This window comes from Peromyscus maniculatus, chromosome 2 (assembly GCF_049852395.1).
Source record: "Peromyscus maniculatus bairdii isolate BWxNUB_F1_BW_parent chromosome 2, HU_Pman_BW_mat_3.1, whole genome shotgun sequence".
In the NCBI taxonomy this organism is placed as follows: Eukaryota; Metazoa; Chordata; class Mammalia; order Rodentia; family Cricetidae; genus Peromyscus; species Peromyscus maniculatus.
Window position 1 is genome coordinate 143,958,387 of NC_134853.1, and position 21,178 is coordinate 143,979,564.

Genomic DNA, 21,178 nt, shown 5'->3' on the forward strand with positions numbered 1-21,178 from the left:
AGCTTTCTTGAAGCCCAAGGGAGAACACTCATCTGAACTCCCAGAGAAGGTCACGTTGGCCAATTACCTTGCTGCCGTAGGCACAGAATGCCATGGACGTCTCTGCTGCCCAACCCCATTAGAGCCAGAAAGCAGGAAGAGTGGAAGGGAGATGCTGAAGGCCCTGAGAAAGACCGCTCCGGGGCCTGTGGCTGACTTCTTCCTCAGCCCCTGGGACATTCTTACAAAATAAACATTGTGCACAAACACCTTGATCTCATGCATCTTGCTGTCAAAAGTCCAAGGAGGATCCTCCACCACCGACTTAGAGGTTCTGTCTAAGAAGCCACTGCAAACCCAGAGGCCATTCTCAGAGACCAGCCAGAAACCAGGGCATTCTACTTTTGGAGTCAAACAGAACCTACCAATTCAGCGTCCTCTGAAGGGACTAGGCTAGGGGAGGCAGGAACCTAGACTCAAATACCACTAGATCCCTCTCACACCATCATTGTAGATGATCCTAGAGCTTCAGGACTGTAGGAGGCCTTTAGGGTGCTCACCTCAACTCATGTGCTACCCAGGAATCATGTCTATATCTAAAATAAGAACTCACTGTACCAGGTCTCTGGTTCATTCTTGTATCCCAGCTAGGCCAGTGTCTGAGTATAGTATGTCTTGATCAAGTATGTACTAGACAGTCTAATTAGAGTGTCCCTGAGCATTCTTCCCCCCATCCATCTGTTCATTCCCTGAACTGAGAGGGGTCCAGTAGCTAAGGTAGCTGCCCTGTCCCTTTTTCTGTGGCTATAAAGCCAGGCAAGTTCTAACTCACACACTCAAAAATCTATAAAAGTATAGGCTTCAGTGTAATGGGTCTTTTCTATAGCTTTACCTCCCTCTATCCCTCCGTCAATGGGGGTTGATTTGTTTCACACTTATTTGTCTGTTTGTCTATTGCATCCGTGCATGTGAGTACATGCTCATGTATACATGTCATGTCTCACGGCTGGAGATTAGAGAACAACTTTGGGGACTTGGTTCTCTCCTTCTGCCATATAGGTTCCAGGGATCCAACTCAGGTCATCATTAATCTTCCTGGCAGGTGCCTTGTACTCCATGGGCTATCTTTCCTGGATTTTGAAGTTTACCAAATCCTTTGGCCCCGAGTATCCCTGTTGGGGAGTAGAGGTGGCATTAGAAGGAGAAACACTGGGGATACCAGTATCAGAGTATCTCCTAGTTCCTCTAAGCCTGGGGTACTCACAGAGTGGTCTAGACTAGGATTTCACACATATTAGCCTTCTCTCCTGGTGGGATTTCTATTGAAATACTTGTTCCTATTCTGAGATAAGTGGAGTCTGAGTTAGTGCTGATATGATAAACAATTTGATTGATACCCATGTTCCCTACTAGACCTTAAGAGCCACGAGAGCAGAAACTGTGCCTGTGACAACTCTGTCTCTCTAGTTCCTGATGGATCTCATTAAATAGTGGGTGGGTGGAAAAATGGGTGGGCTGGTGGATGGATGGACAACTGATTGGTGTCTAGGTTGGTAGATATATGGATAAACAGATAGATGATGGATAGATAAATGGATAAGTGGGTGATGGGTGGTCAAGTAAGTGGGTGGACAGAAGAATGGATAGAGAAATAATAGGTGGATGGATAAATAGATGGATCGGTGGGTGGATGGATGGGTCAATCCATCAAGTGGCTGTCTTAGAGGTATTGCCTTGGCAGAGTCTTTCAGAAGCATGCTCCTTCCTGGCTAAGGGTCTTCACTGCTGGCCTTAGCATCCCTCTTCCCCTCAGTTATGCCCATGTATGGAAGGGAAGTGATACCTTGATTCATAATTGAGGCACAAATACCCATAGGAGCCTAAGAGGCAGCCTTTTCCAGGGAAACACTGCTAAATATTGCAGAGTCTAAGGAGGGGCTTTGAGATGAGGAGAGAACAGTGGGTCAGCCACAGCCCTAGCATGCAAGGAACCCCCTGAGGATGTGTATAAGCAGATGCATGCTTGCTGACATGCAGCCATGCACACTGAGCAGTGCAGACCTTCCCTTGGGAAAGAGCGAGTTTCGTGAGAATCGAGAATTTAAGACTGCCAGGGAGGGATCTCAAAGAGGCAGCATGTGTGAAATAATATGAACAATGGGAAGAATTAGACAAGGAGAGGGGACTGTGGGCCACCATGGAGGCAAAGAAAGGGGCATAGGAACAGGACAGTGTTTAATGGGCCCTTGTGTTATGAGAACCACAGACAAGATGCAGAGGGAGGATTTTTTAATTTTTAATCAGGAAAACCTCAGACCAAATTTCAGAACACCCCTCCTTAAATGTGTGAGGTAATGTCCTGTATTAACATATCGTTTCTCTAGCCTCCCTTCTCCTGCCTCCATGTTAACCCCTGCTAGTGAAGCCTTGGACTTGCTCATTCACTTTCTTGTCCACCCACACCCTCTAAGGAGGGTGCTTTTGTTTGTTTTGTGTGTGTTCTGTGTAGTGGATGTGTGTACATGCTTGTGTGTGTGTGTATGTGCATGCATGTGCACATGTATATCAATAGCAGTTGTCTTCTTCAATAACACTCCACTTTATTTTATGAGATGAGATCTCTCTTTGAACCTGGAGCTGACCAACCAGCTAGACTAACTGGCCAATGAGCTCTGGGGTCTGGTTATGGACTCTCTTGGTGACCAGCTTTGTGCATGAGCGTTGGGGATTCAAACTCAGGTCCTCGAGCTTGCACAACAAGCATTTGGCTGACTGAGCCATCTCCCCGGTTCCCAAGGAGAGCATTGTCTTGGTCTAAGTAGCTTTGGAGCAGGTTTTAGGATCCAGGGACCATCCTGGATGGGCTAAAGTGGTCAGGAAGTGATTGGGAGGGGGAAGCTGACTTCATTCGACAGTGCCATCTTGAGAAGGGGCCTCATAGGTATTCATTCTCTCTATGCTTTTGTCCCGGCCCTCTTCTTCATCCATCAGCTCTTGAACAACAAAGCTTAAGTTGTCCTGTATTACTGTATGTACATCCTTGTCTCCCCCACACCCTGGACACGGACCAGCCACGGGAGTCAGTCAGTGTTGAAAGTGAGCTGTGAATAAGCGGGCTGCAGAGAAGTTTCAGTCAAGGGCCTGTGTTCTGTCCCCAGAACCCATGTGGGGGAAAGGGCCCGGTGTGGGGGCAGTGCCAGGGAGGCAGAAACAGGCAGATCCCTGGGGTTTGATTGCCAGCCAGCCAGCAATACCCTACTGGGGGAGTTCCAGGCCAGTGAGGGAGTCTGCCTTAGAAAATAAAGTCAGGGCTGGGGAGACAGCGCAACGTGAAAGGCTAAGGCTCACAATCAAAAAATCAGGTCAGCTGAAACTGAGAAATGACACTAAGGTTGTCCTCTGGCCTCCACGCTTACACACACATACACGCGTGCACTCACACGCACACTGGACATACACAGGAGTGGTTAGGTCACCTGGGATGACCGGCACCCCTTCAATCTGCGATCCATGAGGGGGGTTCTCCATCACCTCTAGCCCAAGGTTTTGCTCATTGTCTGTCTGCCTGTGGTCTTGTTACAGAAGGCAGATCTGGCCGTGGCTCCCCTAACCATCACCCACGTCCGAGAGAAGGCCATCGACTTCTCCAAGCCTTTCATGACCCTCGGCGTGAGCATCTTATACCGCAAGCCCAATGGTACCAACCCCAGTGTCTTCTCCTTCCTCAACCCCCTTTCCCCAGACATCTGGATGTACGTGCTCCTCGCCTACCTGGGTGTCAGCTGTGTCCTCTTCGTCATCGCCAGGTAAGGCTGTGCCTTGGGCCGAAGCTCTGGGCTAAGCTGGAAAGCACAGGAAGCTAAGCGCGTGCCCCCTGGCTCAGAAGGCCCAAGGTCTGGATTACTGTGGCACCTGACATCCTTTTCCTCCCTGTGGCAATGATCCCTTGTCCCTTCAGGGGGTGTTCCTTGACTCCCTGGGTGTGAAGCATCCAATCGTCCCTCGGGTCCATGTCCAAAACTCAATTATGGTCATTGCACCCACCCTGGTGCCCAGAACAGGCTGGGAGAAGCCTGACCATTGCCCAGGATAGCACCACCTGAGCCAGGCACCTTAGCATGGCAGGCCAGACCCAAGGGCCCTGCATGGGCCTGTTGAGTGGCTTAAAACATGGAAAAACAAATTGTACCTAAGCGTCCGTCCACACCACCGCAGGAGAACCAGTCGCCACCAGCTGTGTGCATGCCACATGCAGAAACATCGCGCGCGCGCGCGCGCGCGCGCGCGCGCGCACGTATGCCGGGGATCCATGCTTATGCACCGCCTCATTCACACGTGTGCCTCATATGTGAGAATCCATGCTTGTACCAAGGCTACCCTTGTGTTGTTCATTGGAAACGGATGAAGTACATCCTTGCTGGTGGTTATTGGAAATGGGTCACGAGGGAAGCAGATTTAGCCCATGTTTATCCAATGCTCAATGTTGGCCGAGCACCCTGTTCTGCACCTTGCCACCTTTCAGTTTTCTCTGGCAGCCTCCCTTAAAGACACCCAAGACCCACTGAGGCCGTACAAGCGATAAGTGACACATCTGGGATTCGAACCTAGTGTCACTGAGCGTTTGTCTGTGATGCATGCCTCTGGCCACTGCTTGACCTCCCGCCTCCAGCTCCCCAGCCCCTCACAGATATGAGCTCTCTGCCCCTCCCTCCAGGCCCCATCCTTGCCTCTGCCCTGGGTCCTTTCTTCTCTAAAGGCTGACGTGGTGTAAAGAGAAACTTCTCTGGAGAGGCAATTTGAGATCCAAGGGCCTGGTGTTTCGCCTTTTTCCTCTAGAGCCTCCTTTGAAAGCCCCCCTTTCCCTCTGCACCCTCCACTCTCCGCCCCCTCCCACCCAGAGAGAGACCAAAGGAAAAATGTGAGAGGCGAAATCGCCGGCCTCCCTCCCGAGCCTCTGCATGCAGAGCGGAGTGCTGCAGCCGCTGCCCTGCCTCCCCAGCCCGGCCAACAGCCAGCCGGCACAGAGAGGCCTTCATCACGCCTCTCGTCACTAATGGCCTAACAAGCCTTTGAAAGCAGCGCTGCGCTCTTGTGCTCTCAACGTAATTTTCTCGAAGCTCCAGTGGCCTCTCAGCCACCCATCCCTCCGAGACAGGAGCATTTCCAGCATTAGTCCTGTCTGTTTGATGTGTCTCTCCCCGCCCGTCAGATATGAGCCATCTCTCCGCTGCGGGCAGCGGGCTACATGTCCAGCCTCTCCCTCCTGGCTAGGGAGACAGGAGGAGAGCGCTGCCCCCCCCTCCCCAACACACACACACACACACACACACACACACACACACACACACACACACACACACACACACCAACGCTAGTAGGGGATGCTTAGGAAAACTGAGGTTTTCTACAGTGGCCGGGGTGCCATGAGGGTACCCTCAGAGGAAGGAGAGGGATGAAATTCTGGGCCGTAGAGCTGACAAAAGGCACTGGTCACCCCCATGGAATGCTCACACAGCAATGACTCACAACCATCATGTCTGCCCTTTACAGTCGTCCTGTGAGGTGGGGAGCACCATCCCCACGGTACAGAAGCAGAAACTGAGGCTCAGAGAGGTTAAGTCAATATCCAAAGTCACAAAGCTTTGCTTGACAGGGTCCTGATTGAAATCAAGCTCAGGACTGGGTGTTAGGGAGCTGCAAACTGCAGTGCACACAGATGGGTTAGGGGGTGCCACTGAGTACCTAACCGCATATGGCACCCTTGCCCAGCGGTCATCCATTCCCTCTTGTCTTCTGCACCGTCAAGAAGTTCCAGTCCCCTCCTACACTGTAAAATGGGTGCCTGGCACTGTGAACCAGGTTGGGGAACCTCAGCCTTTGAAAACATTTTGTTACCAAAAGGCCGCTTCTGGAATCAGCTACATTTATCAGAATCAGCAGTTCTGTCTCTGGGAACTTGTCCTATTAAAGCTTCACCATTGAGTGACACTTTGGAACCTAAAATGCCTCACAGCAGAGCTCAGAGGACCCAGCTACCCTTTGGTGTCAGTGACCACAGAGGTGTGCCAAGGTTGTTTTGGGTTTTGGGCTTTTTCTCCCAGTGGTGGGAAATGGGTCAGCTTCAGTGCCCACCAGTAGGGAGGTGTTGAGACACATGTGAGTGGTCGGAGGGCACAGGCTGGTTCAGAGGGGCTGATCTGGAAAGGGGCAACGTAACAGCTTTCTACATAGAAATTTCTATGACAGGGTCTTGGGGTGATGTGGCATTTTTTATGTTAAAAATTAGCGTGTGTGTGTGTGTGTGTGTGTGTGTGTGTGTGTGTGTGTGTGTGTGTGTACGTACATCTGTCTTGTCTATCTGTGTCTGTGTGTTACATTAAGAGTAAGACCTAGGGCCCACAAGCCGGCTCAGCTGGTCAAGGCACACTTGGTACCAAACCTGAAGCCCTGAATTCTAGTCCAGGGTCTGACATGGTAGAAGGAGAGAACTGACCCCTGCCAGTTATCCTCTGACCCCCACACGCATGCCGTGGCACACACGCCCACGTGTGTACCGTAAACAAACAAATGTAATACAGATCTTAATACTATAAATAAAGAGCTGAACCCCTGAGCACTGCTCAGAATTCATCTTTCCTCTGATCCCAGCCCTCCAGGCAGGAGAGGTCCCGGAGGAGCCTGGTCTCTTGGTCCCCAACACAAACCATCGCAGGCCATGCGTGGCCTTTGGTTCCCTGTCCTGTCAGTCCCAGGTGTCCCTGGGCCACACAGCTTGTTTGTTTCTATCTAGAAGCTGAAGGCTGAGGTTCCATAGACTTTGTGAGATTCCTACCTTAGCTCCTTTTTAATTTCTCCATTAGCCCCAAACTGGGCCTCCCAGGGCTGTGCCTCCTTAGGTAGTCCATTCCTCCCTCTGCTCTGGGTTTCCAGTGGCCTGTGGCCTCTGCCTGCTGAAGTCCATTGCTTTCCTAACAAGGAGCCAAGGCAGACCTGGACTAAGTTCCAACCTGTGTGTGCTCAGTGGGGAAGCATTGTGTAGCCAGTACCCCTAGATCTTGGTGGACTCTGGGCCTGGAGCAGGGTCTCTTCTAACCTACAACGCAAGCACCTACCAGGCCCTGCCCTCCAGACAACTCAGTTTTGTCTGCTGCACCACAGAAATGCACACAGCATCCGTTCTGGGCACCCAGCTCTCCAAAGGTTTTCTCTTACATCCCCTCCCCCAGTGCCCTCTCCCTGAACCTCAGCCTCTTCCTTGGGGATTGTAGAGCCTCTAACCAGCTTCTGCTCATCCCTTTTGACAATCCTCCACTCGGTTTGAAGTCTCATGTGGAAATTTCCTGTCTGAGGGAACTGTCCTCACCTGAGCCCTGGGAGTAGTGGGTGATAGATGACACTCCTGCTTTGAGAAGGCATGACACAAGGTGCCATAAAGGGCTTCACACTACAAAGTGAAACAAAAATCTGGCTTTGTTAAGAAAGAAAGGGAGGGAGGGAGGGAGGGAGGGAGGGAGGGAGGGAGGGAGGGAGGAAGGGAGGGGGGGGGGAGGGAGGGAGGGAGGGAGGGAGGGAGGGAGGGAGGAAGGAAGGAAGGAAGGAAGGAAGGAAGGAAGGAAGGAAGGAAGGAAGGAAGGAAGGAAGGAAGGAAGGAAGGAAGGAAGAGACTGTCTATCTTTGCTTCCTATATCCTACCCCATCCCATCCCAATATACATACACAGCTGCCCCATCCAGGAACTGCTCAGTCTCTCCATCTCTCTGCATCTCCAAACTGACTCATTTGTAAGCAGAATTCAGCCAGTCAGCCAGGCTTCCTTCCCTCAGTTGGGAATCCTCTTCCTTAGAAGGGGGTGGTGTGGAATGGGGGCTTTCAACAACTTTTTCCTTTAGACATATGTTCCCATACTCAAACACAAAACTCTGAAATGAAATCGCACATTGTTCTCCCCATGGGGTAGGATTCTGGGGCATTTGTGCCTTCTCGTTGTATTCTTGTATACTATTTGAATATTTTATAATGAATATCTCTTCACTTTTTTATTATACAGGAAATTCACATGCATTTTCTCATTTTCAAAAAATTCATGTAGGCAACAGGTTTGGCTAACATTCCTTTTGCCTTCTTAACCCCCTCCCCAGAGGCACACACTGGTAATTGTATAGATGGAAACTTCCAGACCTCTTAGTGTACATTCACATACACATTTACCTGTGGAGCTGTATGGCTGTCTTAAGAAATCTACAGAGATGTGACTGTACTGTTTTTTTTATTTTTGATCACCTTTCATCTGATAGTCTGTGATGAAGATCGTTCCCTGTCGAGGGACACCTGGAATCATGCTGTTCTCTCTCACAGCTGTGTGATAGTTCGATGTGGCTGTGGCATGGCGTGTTTAATCATTCCCCTGCTGAAGGACATTTGGGTGATTTTCTGGGGTTTTTGTCATTGCCAACAACACTTTGATAAACATCCTTGAGGACTTCCTTTTATGCGCCTGTAGGAGCGTTTTCCCTACATAGATAATGACTTGCAGCTTCCCGGGGTAGAAGGGCATCTGTGCTTTTCATTTGACAAGGTGCTTGGGAAGCACTTCATAACCGGAAAAGGGTTACTCTTCTGCACTGGCATTAAAGGACGGGAAGAAACCCAGTCCCAACCAGCCCTGGCCCATCACTCCAGCCAGACAGTAAGGAAAGGGCCCCTGGAGTGGTTGGCAGTCCGCGCTGGTACTTGTTACTCCCTGGCAGCCTCCTGCAGCTTGGACTCTTCGCTTCCCTCTGCCCTGCAGATTCAGCCCTTACGAGTGGTATGATGCCCACCCTTGCAACCCCGGCTCCGAGGTGGTGGAGAATAACTTCACACTGCTCAACAGCTTCTGGTTTGGAATGGGCTCCCTCATGCAACAAGGTGAGTGTCTGCCCTCTCCGGGCCTTCTTGTCTGAGGAAGGTAGTTTTTCCTCCCCAGTGGGGCCTTTGGCCTCTCTGGAGTCAGCTGCCCTCAGGAGGCAGCCTCAGGCCTCACTAAGCTGACAGAAGGTTAGCGACACTGAGGATACCCTGGTATGTGCCTTCACCCCAGATTCACACCCTGCCCCACTGCTCTGGCCCAAAGCCAGCTCAGGATGTAAAGCAGGTCAGCCACCCCAACCTGTGGTGTGTGAGATGCATTCCCAGTACCTTCTACAGTTGTTGGGATGGACCAGAACATGCTGCCTACTGGACTGACCCTGAAGACTTCTCCCCAGCTGAGCAAAGCCGAACCAAGCAAGCTGGGGGCTGGGACCACAGAGGCAGAGGGTGGGCAGGAGGCTGCCGAATAGTGCTGTGAGGGTAAATGGCTGGGGAGACTAAGAGAACTCCAGCAGTTAGGTCAGGGCTAGGTGAGGTTGACTGAGGTTGGGACTTCTGCCTGAGTACATCCGAGACAGGGCCCATGGCAGAAGACTGTCTTCCATCTTGGAGAGAGGGCCCCAAGATGACTGGCCCTGAGCGTGGATTCAGCTCTTTGGAATGTCTGGCAATGCTTAAATATCTCGGAAACAGTCGAGCATGGTAGCGCGCATCTGAGATTCCAGCATTTGGGTGACTGGGACTGGAGGATTACTGTGAGTTCAAGACAAGCAAGGCCCTGTCTCGGAAGGTGGGAGGGGGCAGCGCGGCGACTCAGTGGGTGAAGACGCTTGCTGCCAAGCCTGATGCCCCGACGGGAAGCCGCACATCGCCTGCTCTACCTACAAGGCCCTTGACCTTCACGCTCTTATGTGGAGCCTCAAGACCCAGCACAAACCCTGGTCTTCAGAAGACATGATGAAGAGGCCAGATGAATGAGAGAGAGAAGGAAGGGAGGCAGGGAGGGAGGGAGGAAGGAAGGGCATTCTCCTTAGTGCCCATCACACAGCCGTCCACTGTGCTGGGAGCTGGGATTGTAGCCGAAGAGGAAAAGACCTGTTTCTCCGCCCATCAGTGGGTTCCAGCAGCTGGGAAGTGACAGGCAGCTTCTTCCATGGCAAGTGCCTCCGTCTGTCCCCGCTATTAACAAGCGTCCTGAAGCCTCACCTTCCTTCTCTGCCCATCGTCTTTGTTCGGTGACAGTTGAGAAAGACCTGGAAGCCCCTTCTCTGCAGTAATAACTTCTCTGCTGCTGCCCTGCTGCTACTCAAGTCCAGGGCCCCCCAACGCATTCCCCCGCATGGTTTTGATTAGGAGGGGAAAAAAAAAAACTAGGTATGTATTTGAAAAACTCTCCCTTGAGTGACTTCTTTGAGAAAGGAAAAAAAGTCATCCATATCAAAGCAGACGCTTTCAGATTGCGAGTCCAAATATTCCAGAAAGTTCGGGGGTCACTCACTATTTAAATCTCTTGAAAGCCGTCTAGTTAATTACTTCAGTTAGAAGGGTTCATCTGAATTGTGCTCCGCACCCAAGGTCGGGGAGGAAGAGTGATGCATTTCAGCAAAGAGCTTCCAAAAATGTTGATTTTTCTTCTCCTTCCAAGTGCCTCGCAGCAATCTCATCTTTGTATACTGCTCGTATTTCTGACGCATCTCTCTTCAAATTATACCACTGCGGCATCGCAGTATTTCTGTGAGGCTGGGGCAGAGGAAGGACGATTCTTCATCCTTTGCAGAGTCCAGAACAAGAGAATTGTCTGGCCGAAGATCACCCAGAGAACTGGGAACAGGATTTTCTTTTAGAACCCGTGGTTTCGACCCTTATACTGTGGTCCATGGATAGGCATCAGAGGGTCTGAGGAACCTCTGAAATGGAGTGTGTGTGTGTGTGTGTGTGTGTGTGTGTGTGTGTGTGTGTGTGTGTGTGTGTGTGTGTGTGTAGAATGTAAATTATTAAATATCAGCCTGAATCAGACTCACTTGAAGTCTGAGTGCACACACTGCTCATCCCTCCCCCTCCCCTCCCTCCAGTTATTGACTCTTGAGGTGAATCAAAAAAATCTGCCTTTCAATCAAGTTTCCAGTGATATTGAGGGACCCTGGGGCTGATCTGCTGCTCTCAGGAAAGGGTCTCAGCGCCTGTGTCAGTATCCAGGTCAAGTCATGGTCTACACATCGTAAGGCCTCTCCTCCCTTCTCCCAGGCTCTGAACTGATGCCCAAAGCTCTGTCTACCCGAATCATCGGTGGCATCTGGTGGTTCTTCACACTCATTATCATCTCATCCTACACGGCCAACCTGGCCGCCTTCCTGACCGTGGAGCGCATGGAGTCACCCATCGACTCTGCTGATGACCTGGCCAAGCAGACCAAAATTGAGTATGGTGCTGTCAAGGATGGGGCCACCATGACCTTCTTCAAGGTGAGATTCTCTTCTTCCGTGTGTCACCTGGAGCTTACCTGCCTGAACTCTTTACTGAGTAGAAAAGGGGAGCTCTGCCCATTCCTCCCTCCCTCCCTCCCTCACTCACTCACTCACTCACTCACTCACTACTCTGAATCCAGGGTCCTGAAACCACAGGTCTCAGCCCCTCCCTGTTGAAACCAGTTAAGTCTAAGGAGCTATGATGATGAGCCATGTAGATTGGTCTCAAGTTCTGAAAGTTTCTGGAGCAAGCCATGTGAATCATTGGAGGAAGATAAACAGAAAAGATTGGATGAGGCAGGAAGAGAGAGATGGCCCAGTCCCAGGCAGTTCTGGGACCATTGGTACCCCGCTCTTGGCTTGGGGTCCCAATCCATCCATCTCTAAGAGGCTGACTTAGGGTGGATGAGCTGCCCACTTCCAATAGCACAAGGCACGTTTCCTCCTCTTAGAAGGCCGGTTTCCTCAGAGGAAGTCCCCGTCACTTGCCCATGTGACAGCTTTCACAGGAGCCATGGCTCCCCCAGCTTTGAAAGTGTTGGCTCAGTTCCACTGCTTACCCCTTCTGTCTTCCTAGTTGAGGTCAAGGGGACTCTGCCTGACCCCGAGAAGCAGTGGGTTCAGCGTGCTTTTAGATAAGTAACAATAGCTGTAGCCCTGAGCACTCACAGTGGGCCAGACTCTGCTCCTTGCTTGGTCTCTATTAACCTTCTCAACCCCTGCGAGATGAACACCGTAATTATTTCCCATCCACGTGTGGCAACTGAGCCCCCCGACAGATCAATGGCTCGTCTGAGGATTCACATCTGAAGGACCTGGGCCCCATCCTCATCTGCTTCTCTCCAAAATCTAGCTGCTAAACCAGTGGTGGTGGGGCTTGCATGTGTGTCTGAATGGCACGAGGCCTGTGTCATCAGAAAGGACTGAGCATCGGTACACACACACACACACACACACACACACACACACACACACACACACGCGCATACGTGTCTGACTCAGGAGGCCTAGGGTGGACTCATAATGAGTCTTCTGGGCTGAGGCTACGTCTAATTTGGCACAGTGCTTGCCTATTGTGCAAAAGGCTCTAGCTAGGTTCAATCCCTGCAGAGCAAAAACAGTATAGCGGGACACACCTGTAATCTGAGCTCTAGGGAGGTGGGAGCAGAAGGGTCAGCAGCTCAAGGTTATCCTCAGCTACACAGGAGCCATCCTGGACTACATGAGGCCCTGGAGAGAGAGAGAGAGAGAGGGAGGGAGGGAGGGAGGGAGGGAGGGGGAGAGGGAGAGGGAGAGGGAGAGGGAGAGGGAGAGGGAGAGGGAGAGAGAGAGAGAGAGAGAGAGAGAGAGAGAGAGAGAGAGAGAGAGAGAGAGAGAGAGAGAGAAAGAGAGAGAATATTCTAACAGGTTTCCAGATGCTGCTGGAGCTGCGGCTGGGGATGTTTTGAGAAGTGGTCCTCTAATTACCCCTTGGAAGCATCAGGCTTTGGGATGGGAACTGTGCGGTGCATCCAGCCACCCTCTGCCAGTCTGGAAGCCTGTGTGTCTCCCTTTACTCTGGGCTCTGCTTCTTCATCCCTGAGCCCTTGCCTCTTTGGAGACTTCAAGAAAAGGAATGAGCCCCAGCGGGGCTGGAGGAAATAAAGGAAGATGTTAGAGTGTAAAATGCCTCCATCCCATGGGTGCTCAAACCCCAGCACTTTCTGCCAGCTCCCCGTGTCTCTCCTGAGGCTGGGGGCAGCTACTTAGTGAAGAGGGGGGAGGGAGGGAAAGAAGCTTACCCTTGCCCATGGCTACTGCCACCGGAAGCCAGTCACATCATCTGCTGGGGAGGGCTCAGTGTGCATTGAGGTCAAGGGGAAGTAAAATGTCACATTAGGCACTTGAAACTCCATGAGTGTGAGCAAGGCTGACAGTATGTACATACAAGTATGACTGTGTATAGTGTAGATGACACATGTAAATGAGCGTTTTGCTCATGTACATGTGACATGCATGCGCGTCTGCCTGTATGTGCACAGGTAGATCTGTGCTTGGACATGAATGTTTGCATCTGTATGTGTATGTGTGCTAATGAACAAATTGCATGATCACCATCTAGGAACACAGATATGCATCTGTGAGTACACACAAGTACATGCCACAGTATCTGTGTGTATGTGTGCACAGAATATCATATACTTCAATGTTCGTGTGTGTGTGTGTGTGTGTGTGTGTGTGTGATGACCTATGTACACATGTATGCCTCTATCTGTATATGTGTGCCTGCGCACGAACCTGCCTGCTCACACTCCTTGTCCTCAGGCCACAGCCCAGCCCTTTGACTACCAGAGTTTCTCATGAATTAGGCATGAGCCCGTCTCTAAGCAGGGCTCCCGATCAAAGCGAAGAGGCATAAATAAGCCCAGTGCAGGCTCATCTCGGCTGATTGGAGGCCCCCGCCTTCCTCCATGCAGAGATGCTCAGATTGCCTTTTCAGAGCCCAGTCCCAGCTCCCCACCGAGCCTCAGTCCTCAGCATCAAGCAGCCACTGCACCCTCACCCTCCTCTCCTGCAGACGGCCCAGGGAGGAGGGCAGAGGGGGGACACAGATCCTGCTCCCCAGCCAGCACTCTGGGGCTCCAGGGCCCATCCGCCAGAAATAGCAGCTGAGTGTCCCCAGGCAGGACCAGCCCCACATCCATGCTCTCCTGACATCACTTAATCCTTCTCTGCAACCAGTCACGTGGTCCTAGGTGTGTGCCCACGCTTCACCTGTTTCTCTGTCGTTCTCCTCCTGACAACCCTATAGAACAGATGAGTATCATCCCCTCCATGTTACGCACAGTGGAAGGAAGGCTCAGAGAGGCTAACTGACTTGTCTAATGACACACAGCTAGAAAACTGCAGAGCTGGGATTTGAACCACACCTTACTGTAAAGCCTGTGTTCTTTGTCCTCTCATTCGGCTTCTCTCAGGATCCCACCACAGTCCTCAGCAGTCTCCCTGGGGGAAGAACAAAGCCATGGTGGGTTGGGCCATGGCCAGCACCGTCTTGACACATTGTAGTGGCTCAGTGGATTAATAAAGTTGGGTGCTTGGTGCTGTGAAAGGGTCGGCATTGAAAGGTGGCAAAGCCAAGAGAAGCCAGTCCAAGAGGCAGTGGTGAGCACAGGCACCAAGCAGGCGGCACCCCACCCCGACCCCAGATATCCCAAGTTTAAAACAAGTTAACTTTGTTTCTGTGGTTCGCGTACTCCTGGTTAGGCAGGACACAGGGGCCAAGAGATGGCTCAGTCAGTAAAGAGCTTGCCGTGTAAACTTGAGGACCTGGGTTCATATCCCCAGCATCTGTATAAAAGCTAGGCATGGAGCTCGAGGGATGGCTCGGCGGTTAAGAGCACTGGCTGCTCTTCCAGAGGACCTGGGTTCAATTCCCAGCACCCACGTGGCAGCTCACAACTGTCTGTAAGTCAAGTTCCAGTGGATCTGACTCCCTTACAAAGACATGCAGGTCAAACACCAGTGCATATAAAAAAAAAAAAATTTAATTAAAAAAAAAAAAAGCTAGCCCTGTTGGAACTGACCTGTAACCAAGCATTGGGTATGGGGTAGATATTGAAGGACCCCTATACCTCGGTGGCCAGACTGCCTAGGTGAATCAGTAAAGCTTCATGTTCAATGCGAGACCTTGTCTCAAGAAATAAAGAACAACTGAGAAATATACCAGATATTGGCTTCCAGCTTTCACAAGCATGCATATGTGTGGTATGTGCACTTGCGTGCATGGCGCGCAGCGCGCGCACGCGCGCGCGCACACACACACACACACACACACACACACACACACACACACACACACACGAGCATGTAGATGAACCCCAAAACAAATAAGTAAATAAAACTCCCATGGCAAAGAGTAGAACACAAGAGAAGGAGCCACAGGAAGCAGGATATCCAGCTCTTGGGCCCCAGGCCCCTTGAGCTCAGTCAGCTTTTGCAGGAAGCTGTGAGGCTAGAGTCTGCCCCTTGGCTCCAAGGGAGGTTTGCTGGGAGAATTGTCAGGGAGCAGCAGACATCACAAACACCGTCTCCTGTGTTGTCCTCCCTCCGTCTTGGAAGATAAAAATTAATTAGGAGATGAAAAAGGAGGCCTTTGAAAGCACTGTTTGGCTGTAAAAATATGTAGGCAAAAAATGTAAAGGAGGCTGTGGGGGAGGTGAGCTCCTTGCAGGGGAGCTGGGCGGCTTTGAAGGGAGAAGATGCTGGAAGAGATTCTGCAGGGATTGTGGCCTCTATGAGTGGTAGAGCTAGGAGCTCAGCACAGTGGGGCTGCTGAGGGAAAGCATGGGAATCTGGAGCCTCAAAAGCCGGGCTCCCCAGCCCGAGGTATGGCTGAGCCCTCCCCCTCATGTAGCCTCAACTGTAGCGTCCTACCTGGAAGGGGCTTGGAGGGGCTGTCCTGCATCCCTAGGCGCCAGCTGAACAGTGATGCTTCTTCCCCAAGCTAGAGGGCTCAGGAAGCTACCCAGTATCTCCAGCCCCCTCCCTCTGCTGCCCCCCCTCACAGCCCTCGACCCAGCTTGCAGCAGAAGCAGGGTGGGAGGACCAGGCAGCAGCCAGTCTGGTCCAGCCTGGTGCAATCAAATGCCAGGCTTTAAAAGCAGGCCCACCGAGATGTGTCCTGGGTGGTGTCTCTGATGGGTGACTTTGAGCAAGTCACCTCATTGCTCCAAGCTCCAACTTGCTCACCTGGACATAGTAAACACTGATTCCTACCTATGACTGTTCCCTAGAGGATTCAGCCAGCTCCTAGACCTTCAGTGTTCATCAGGGGTCAGGGGAGATCTTGTCCCAAAGCCCCTCCCAGCACCCCCCCCCCCACAGGCAGGCAATTCAAGCAGAAAGCACCTCTGACACCCGGAGACTCCCCTTTCTCCAGGTCCTCGGGACTGGGCTTTGGGGTAGATTTCACTGCCTCTTTTCATGACCTGCGCTTTTGCACAGAGAACAGAGGAAACTGGGAGTCAGCTCCTAAAACCAAAGGATTCTATCCCTGGGGAGGCAGAGACAGGCAGATCTCTGTAAGTTCAGGCTTAGCCTGGTCTACATGATGAGTTTCAGGACAGCGAGGGCTACATTGTGAGACCCTGTCTCCAAAACAAAAAGAAGGGATCCTAGAAGGACTTTGCAGAAAGACAGCAGCAGGTACGGGCCAGGTTCAGGGTGATAGATAGGGAAGTCACTGAAGATGCCTAAGCTTCCGAAGAACTCACTGGGCCTCAGTTTTCCCTTCTGTGAACTGGGTGTGATGTCCTCAACGTTACAGAGTTACTGAGATGATTAACTAGGGGGATTCCTAGTTGAGCTTAGAAGGGTTTCTGTGCTACAGGAGACGTCCCATGATGCTGAGTAGCCTTATTTACTGATGCAAACTGGTGGCACAGGCCCGTCTGCCCTATAGACATGATTCCGGGGCCATCCGTTGCTTGCTTTGATGCAGAAATATTTTTTTAAGCTGGTTGTCGGCATTTTGAAATCTAGAGACTTTTGCATTTGAAACATTCACAACTCCAGTCTCTTGGAAATGTGAACGATCTGGCATCTCCAAGCCGGCTCTCCTGCAGAGCAGCTCCTGGAGCACGAGGCAATGGCTGGCTCTGGCTTCCAGTCTCTAGCCTCGTGCCATTTCCCATGCTGGGGTTGACCCTGTCAGCACCTGAGTTATGTGTGTGTGTGTGTGTGTGTGTGTGTGTGTGTGTGTGTGTGTGTGTGTGTGTGTGTGCAGGCGCACCTCAGACAGATTCTTCCTAAGGCTCCATCCATTTCATTTTGAGACAGGGTCTCTTGCTGGCCTGGAACTTACCAATAGGCTAGGCTGAGACCAGTGAGCTCCAGGATCCACCGATCTCTGATCCCCTGGTGCTGAGATTATAATAAGCCGCATGCCGCCATGCCTGACTTTTTTTTTTTTTTTTCTTAATGGTCTCTGGATGTCAAACTTGGGACCTTGTGTTTGCAAGGCGAGCACTTTCCCAACTGAGCTATCCCCTGCAGTCCCTTCCCCTCTGTTTTGTGTCATTTCTTTCCTGTAACTGCCCTGCACTATGAAGATGACTTCCTCTTTCTAAGTGGGAAAACTAGGCTTTACAGAGAATTGGGGATCGGTGCAGGCCACATGGAGAGCCTTCCGGTCAGGCTCCTGTGTTCATTAGTGCCCCCATGCCTTTCCTCTGCTGACTTGGATGGTAACCAGGTACAGTAGGCATCCTCAAAGGCCCATTTGACAGACATGGGAGGTGAGGCTGGGAGGGGTGATGGGATGGGAGGAGCTGTCATTTGAGCACAGGCCGCTGTGACACCAGGGTCCAGGCAGAGGAGCCGACCCCTCTGTGGTCTCCCCTCTCCACCTTCTGCCCTACTCCCCAGAGTCCCTCTAAAAGGAAAGCTGCAGGCTCTCTTGGGACTGTAATAACAGAGGCTGGGCACCTCCTGGTGCCCACAGGAATAAACCAGGAGGTGTGATTAACTGCTCCAGGACATGGTTCTGATGGGGCCAAAGACGCCTCCCCCCCCCCCTCCACCATCCTGGGATAGGCAAGCTAATTAATCTGGGAAAAGGTCTCTTCTCCAGAATGGAAAATAACCGAAGTCTCACATGGAGCCACGCCGCAGCTGCCTCTCTGCACACTTTCCCTGAGATTTAGTTGCGTTCAAAGCTGATAGATATGTGTTTATATATGCATATATAGCCCCATATACATTCTCTTGTACAGAAATGTTAAATTCTCAAGATTAAGTGTCTTCGGTTGGGGAAAATCAATTCACTTCTTTGAGGAGGCTGAAATGGAGAGTCGTGAGCCTGGAACTCCCTTTCTTGCCAATTTTTCCTGATATAAAAAGCATCTTCATCCTGGCAGATCGCCCTGTGTTGGCTGCTCCAAACGATTCCATTAATTGATTTAGGTGACTGGCTTTGCTGTAACCCTTATTAAGGTTCCCACCAGAACCAGGACAGCAGATGACTCCGGAGCCATCCGTACACGGGACTCCACTCCCAAGGGAGGTGACTACAGCTCAGCTAGGTAGTGGGAACTCGGGCCTCTGGTGAGGAGGGCCTTGCTTCTTTCTATGGTGGATGTGTCAGGGGTTGGGGCTGTGCTCCAGAATCTCTGAACTGTTCGAGGATAAAAAAACATAATGGGGAGAGACAGTGAGCAGGTGTATTTGACAATGGGGCCCAAGGTCTGGGTCAAGGACGATGGGGGACATCCAAGGGAAGCAGGGTGTGTACTCACGTGACGACAAGCCAAAAGACACTGAGTTTGGAGCCCTGGAACTGGAAGGTGGGACTCTGGAAAGGCATGTCACAGCGGCTTCTGCTTAGTGTCCTCTCCCATCTTGACTTGTCCGTACTCCCTGGCACCCTTCCTTGTCCCCTCACCCACCGGTGATCTCTGTGTGTCTCCTCAGAGCCTGTCTCCCTCAGTCCACCCTCCAGGCTCAACTGAACCCCTGCCTTAGACTATGATCCAGGAAAAGCATCCCTGTTGTCGTTAGGCAGAGAGAGGCCTGTGGGTAGGAGAAATGGGAGGGTAGAGGGTGCAAGGTGGAGCTGAGACAGAAAGGTATCAGGCATGGGGAGGAGGGGAGGCTGACAGAAAGGTTCACTGGTCATTCTTGCCAAGACCAAGAAGCTATAGATGACTAGTTGCATGGGCGAGTAAGTGGATATGATGGGCGAGAGGGGAAGAGCGGCTGGGTGGCTAATGGGTAGATGGGGAGGAGGAAGGATAGATGGGCATATGTAAAAAGAACAGAGGAATAAAGTGGTTGCAGGTCGGATGAGGAGGATGGTAGTGTGGGGTAGGGAAAATGAGCAGATGGTCAATGAGAAGAGGAAAGGGGTGGATACATGCATGAGTGGATTAGTGGAGTGGATAGATAGATGGACTGCTAGGTGGCTGGACTGAAGGGTACGTGCATGCATGGGTGGGTGCATGGATAGATTGTTGGATGAATGGATGTATGCATGGATTGACGGTGAACTCATAGGTAGTGCATCAGGAGGTAAAAGAGAGTCTTGGTGCCCCATCCAACCCTGGTTCCCACCTCTGTAGAAAACAGAATTTGGGAAGCAGGAGGCAGGAGTGTAACGCAGCTGAGGAGCTGGAGTCTTGGGAGGGAGAACGGCAGTTAGATCAGAATGCCATCGAGTCTGGGGAGCAGTGCGTCTGGCAAAGTGAAGGTGGTTGGACTTGGACGATTTGATCACAGGAAGAGCTGGAGTTCATGACTGTACAAGCAGCTGGATTGGAAACAGTGCAGCTCTCGGGAGCACGCGTGTGAGAGTGTGTTAGTTATCCACTGCTTGACAAATTACCCCAAACTTCGTGTCTTAAAACAAAATCTGTTGCTTGGTGGTTTGTGGTCAGGGACCCAGGGGGGCTTTGAGAGTCCTCTGGTTCTAAGCTCCCAGAGGGCTGTGATCCAGCTATCATCCAAGACTGCAGTCACTCTGGGGCATGGCTTCTAAGCTCAAGGCATGTGCACATGCTCAGTTCCTCTGGGATTGTCGGACTGAGCAAGAGAAGTACTGTTTTACTAAGAGTTGGCCAGGTGCTGTCCTCTGCCCTTGCCGTGGGGACCTCTTCTTAAGGTAATTCATAGTGAGACAGTACCAACACCACCACCTGGGAGAAGAGCTGAGGAACGCACGGGGAGATGAAGACCAAGTCATTCGCTCAGGCGTGGCATTCCAGCCCTTCCAGAGAGTGACACAAAAGCAAGCCGAGAGGGCCAGTCCACACTTAGGAGGAGGAGACAGAACTAGGGTGTGTCTGCCAGGAAATGGGGATCGTTAGAAACTGTGCAGCGCCCAGGGAAGAGGTGTGCAGAGCAGGCAAGAGGGGCCAAGAGAGGCTGACAGAGGAGAATCTGCATATCAGAAATTATCTGGAAAATGAGAAACATCTGGAGCAGAGCAAAGCCAGTGATGAGAGTCTGGTGGAGGGAAGAGGTGTTAGCGGGTTAGCGGGGAGGGGGGGGGAGCACTTGGGGATGAGCTGAGGTAGAAAGACGACTGGAAGGCGGCAAGCTGCAGAGGCGGGCAGGGAGCAAAGGCTTTGGAGGGGGAGCCGCCGAGAGCAGGGATGGCTGCGGGCAAGAGCAGTTGGGTGAAGCCCCGAGAGTCAGTGCGTCCGAACCCTGTGTGCGTTGGCTCTGAGGCAAGTGAGGTTGCAGGCGAGGGAACGACGACTCTGTGAAGAGTTTCATGCCCTGTAGCACTCAGTTGACTCCATCTAAGATGGAGTCCAAAGGCTCCTGCCTACTCCTCCGATGCCCTCTCCTGTGCCATGGCCTCCTCCCCTGGGGGCGTGCTGTGGACTTCGGCAGCCAGTTTCAGAGGGCCCATCCCTGGCCAGAGCCAAGAAGCACCCAGAGAGAAGAAAGTACACATTCCTCTCGGGCTCCCTGCCCCCTTCTGGCAGGCATGGCCTGATTCCCTGCCCTTCCCCCAAAGCCTGTGCCAGCCTGTGGGAGTGCACCCATGTTGTCACGTGAACCAGAGCTGGGCTGGGTGCCAATCAGACAGGCTGACATCACAGAAAGCCACAGCCAGACTTGGAAACTGCCGATACAATGGGGCTCTCAGAGCCACCTCTCCCCCTGGGACCGAGGCAGGGCCGGTCTCTGTTGGGACCAGGCAGCTGGCACACATTAAGTTCCCAGGAAGGTTCATGAACACCTAGCATGCCCAGACAGCAGGGGACGCTCATGCTCAGCCCTCTCTCCTCTCTCCTGGTCCCGAGGACCCCTTGAATCTCCGGGGCAGACACAGCAGCCCACCCACCAGCCTGCCCATCCTGCTCAATGCCTTTGGTCTCAGGCATGGCGCAGTCACA

The 21,178-nt window shown here is 51.9% G+C and overlaps 1 protein-coding gene across 2 annotated transcripts in view; it reads left to right on the forward strand.

Moving 5' to 3' along the window:
• Positions 1–21,178, forward strand: part of Grik3 (glutamate ionotropic receptor kainate type subunit 3) — a 220,002-nt gene that overhangs the window by 191,723 nt on the left and 7,101 nt on the right. For both annotated transcript variants that reach the window (XM_076565053.1, XM_076565054.1), the window contains exons 11-13: positions 3,562–3,785; positions 8,768–8,886; positions 11,074–11,291. In XM_076565053.1, coding sequence (XP_076421168.1) covers positions 3,562–3,785; positions 8,768–8,886; positions 11,074–11,291 — 561 coding nt within the window. The remainder of the gene's footprint in view (positions 1–3,561; positions 3,786–8,767; positions 8,887–11,073; positions 11,292–21,178) is intronic.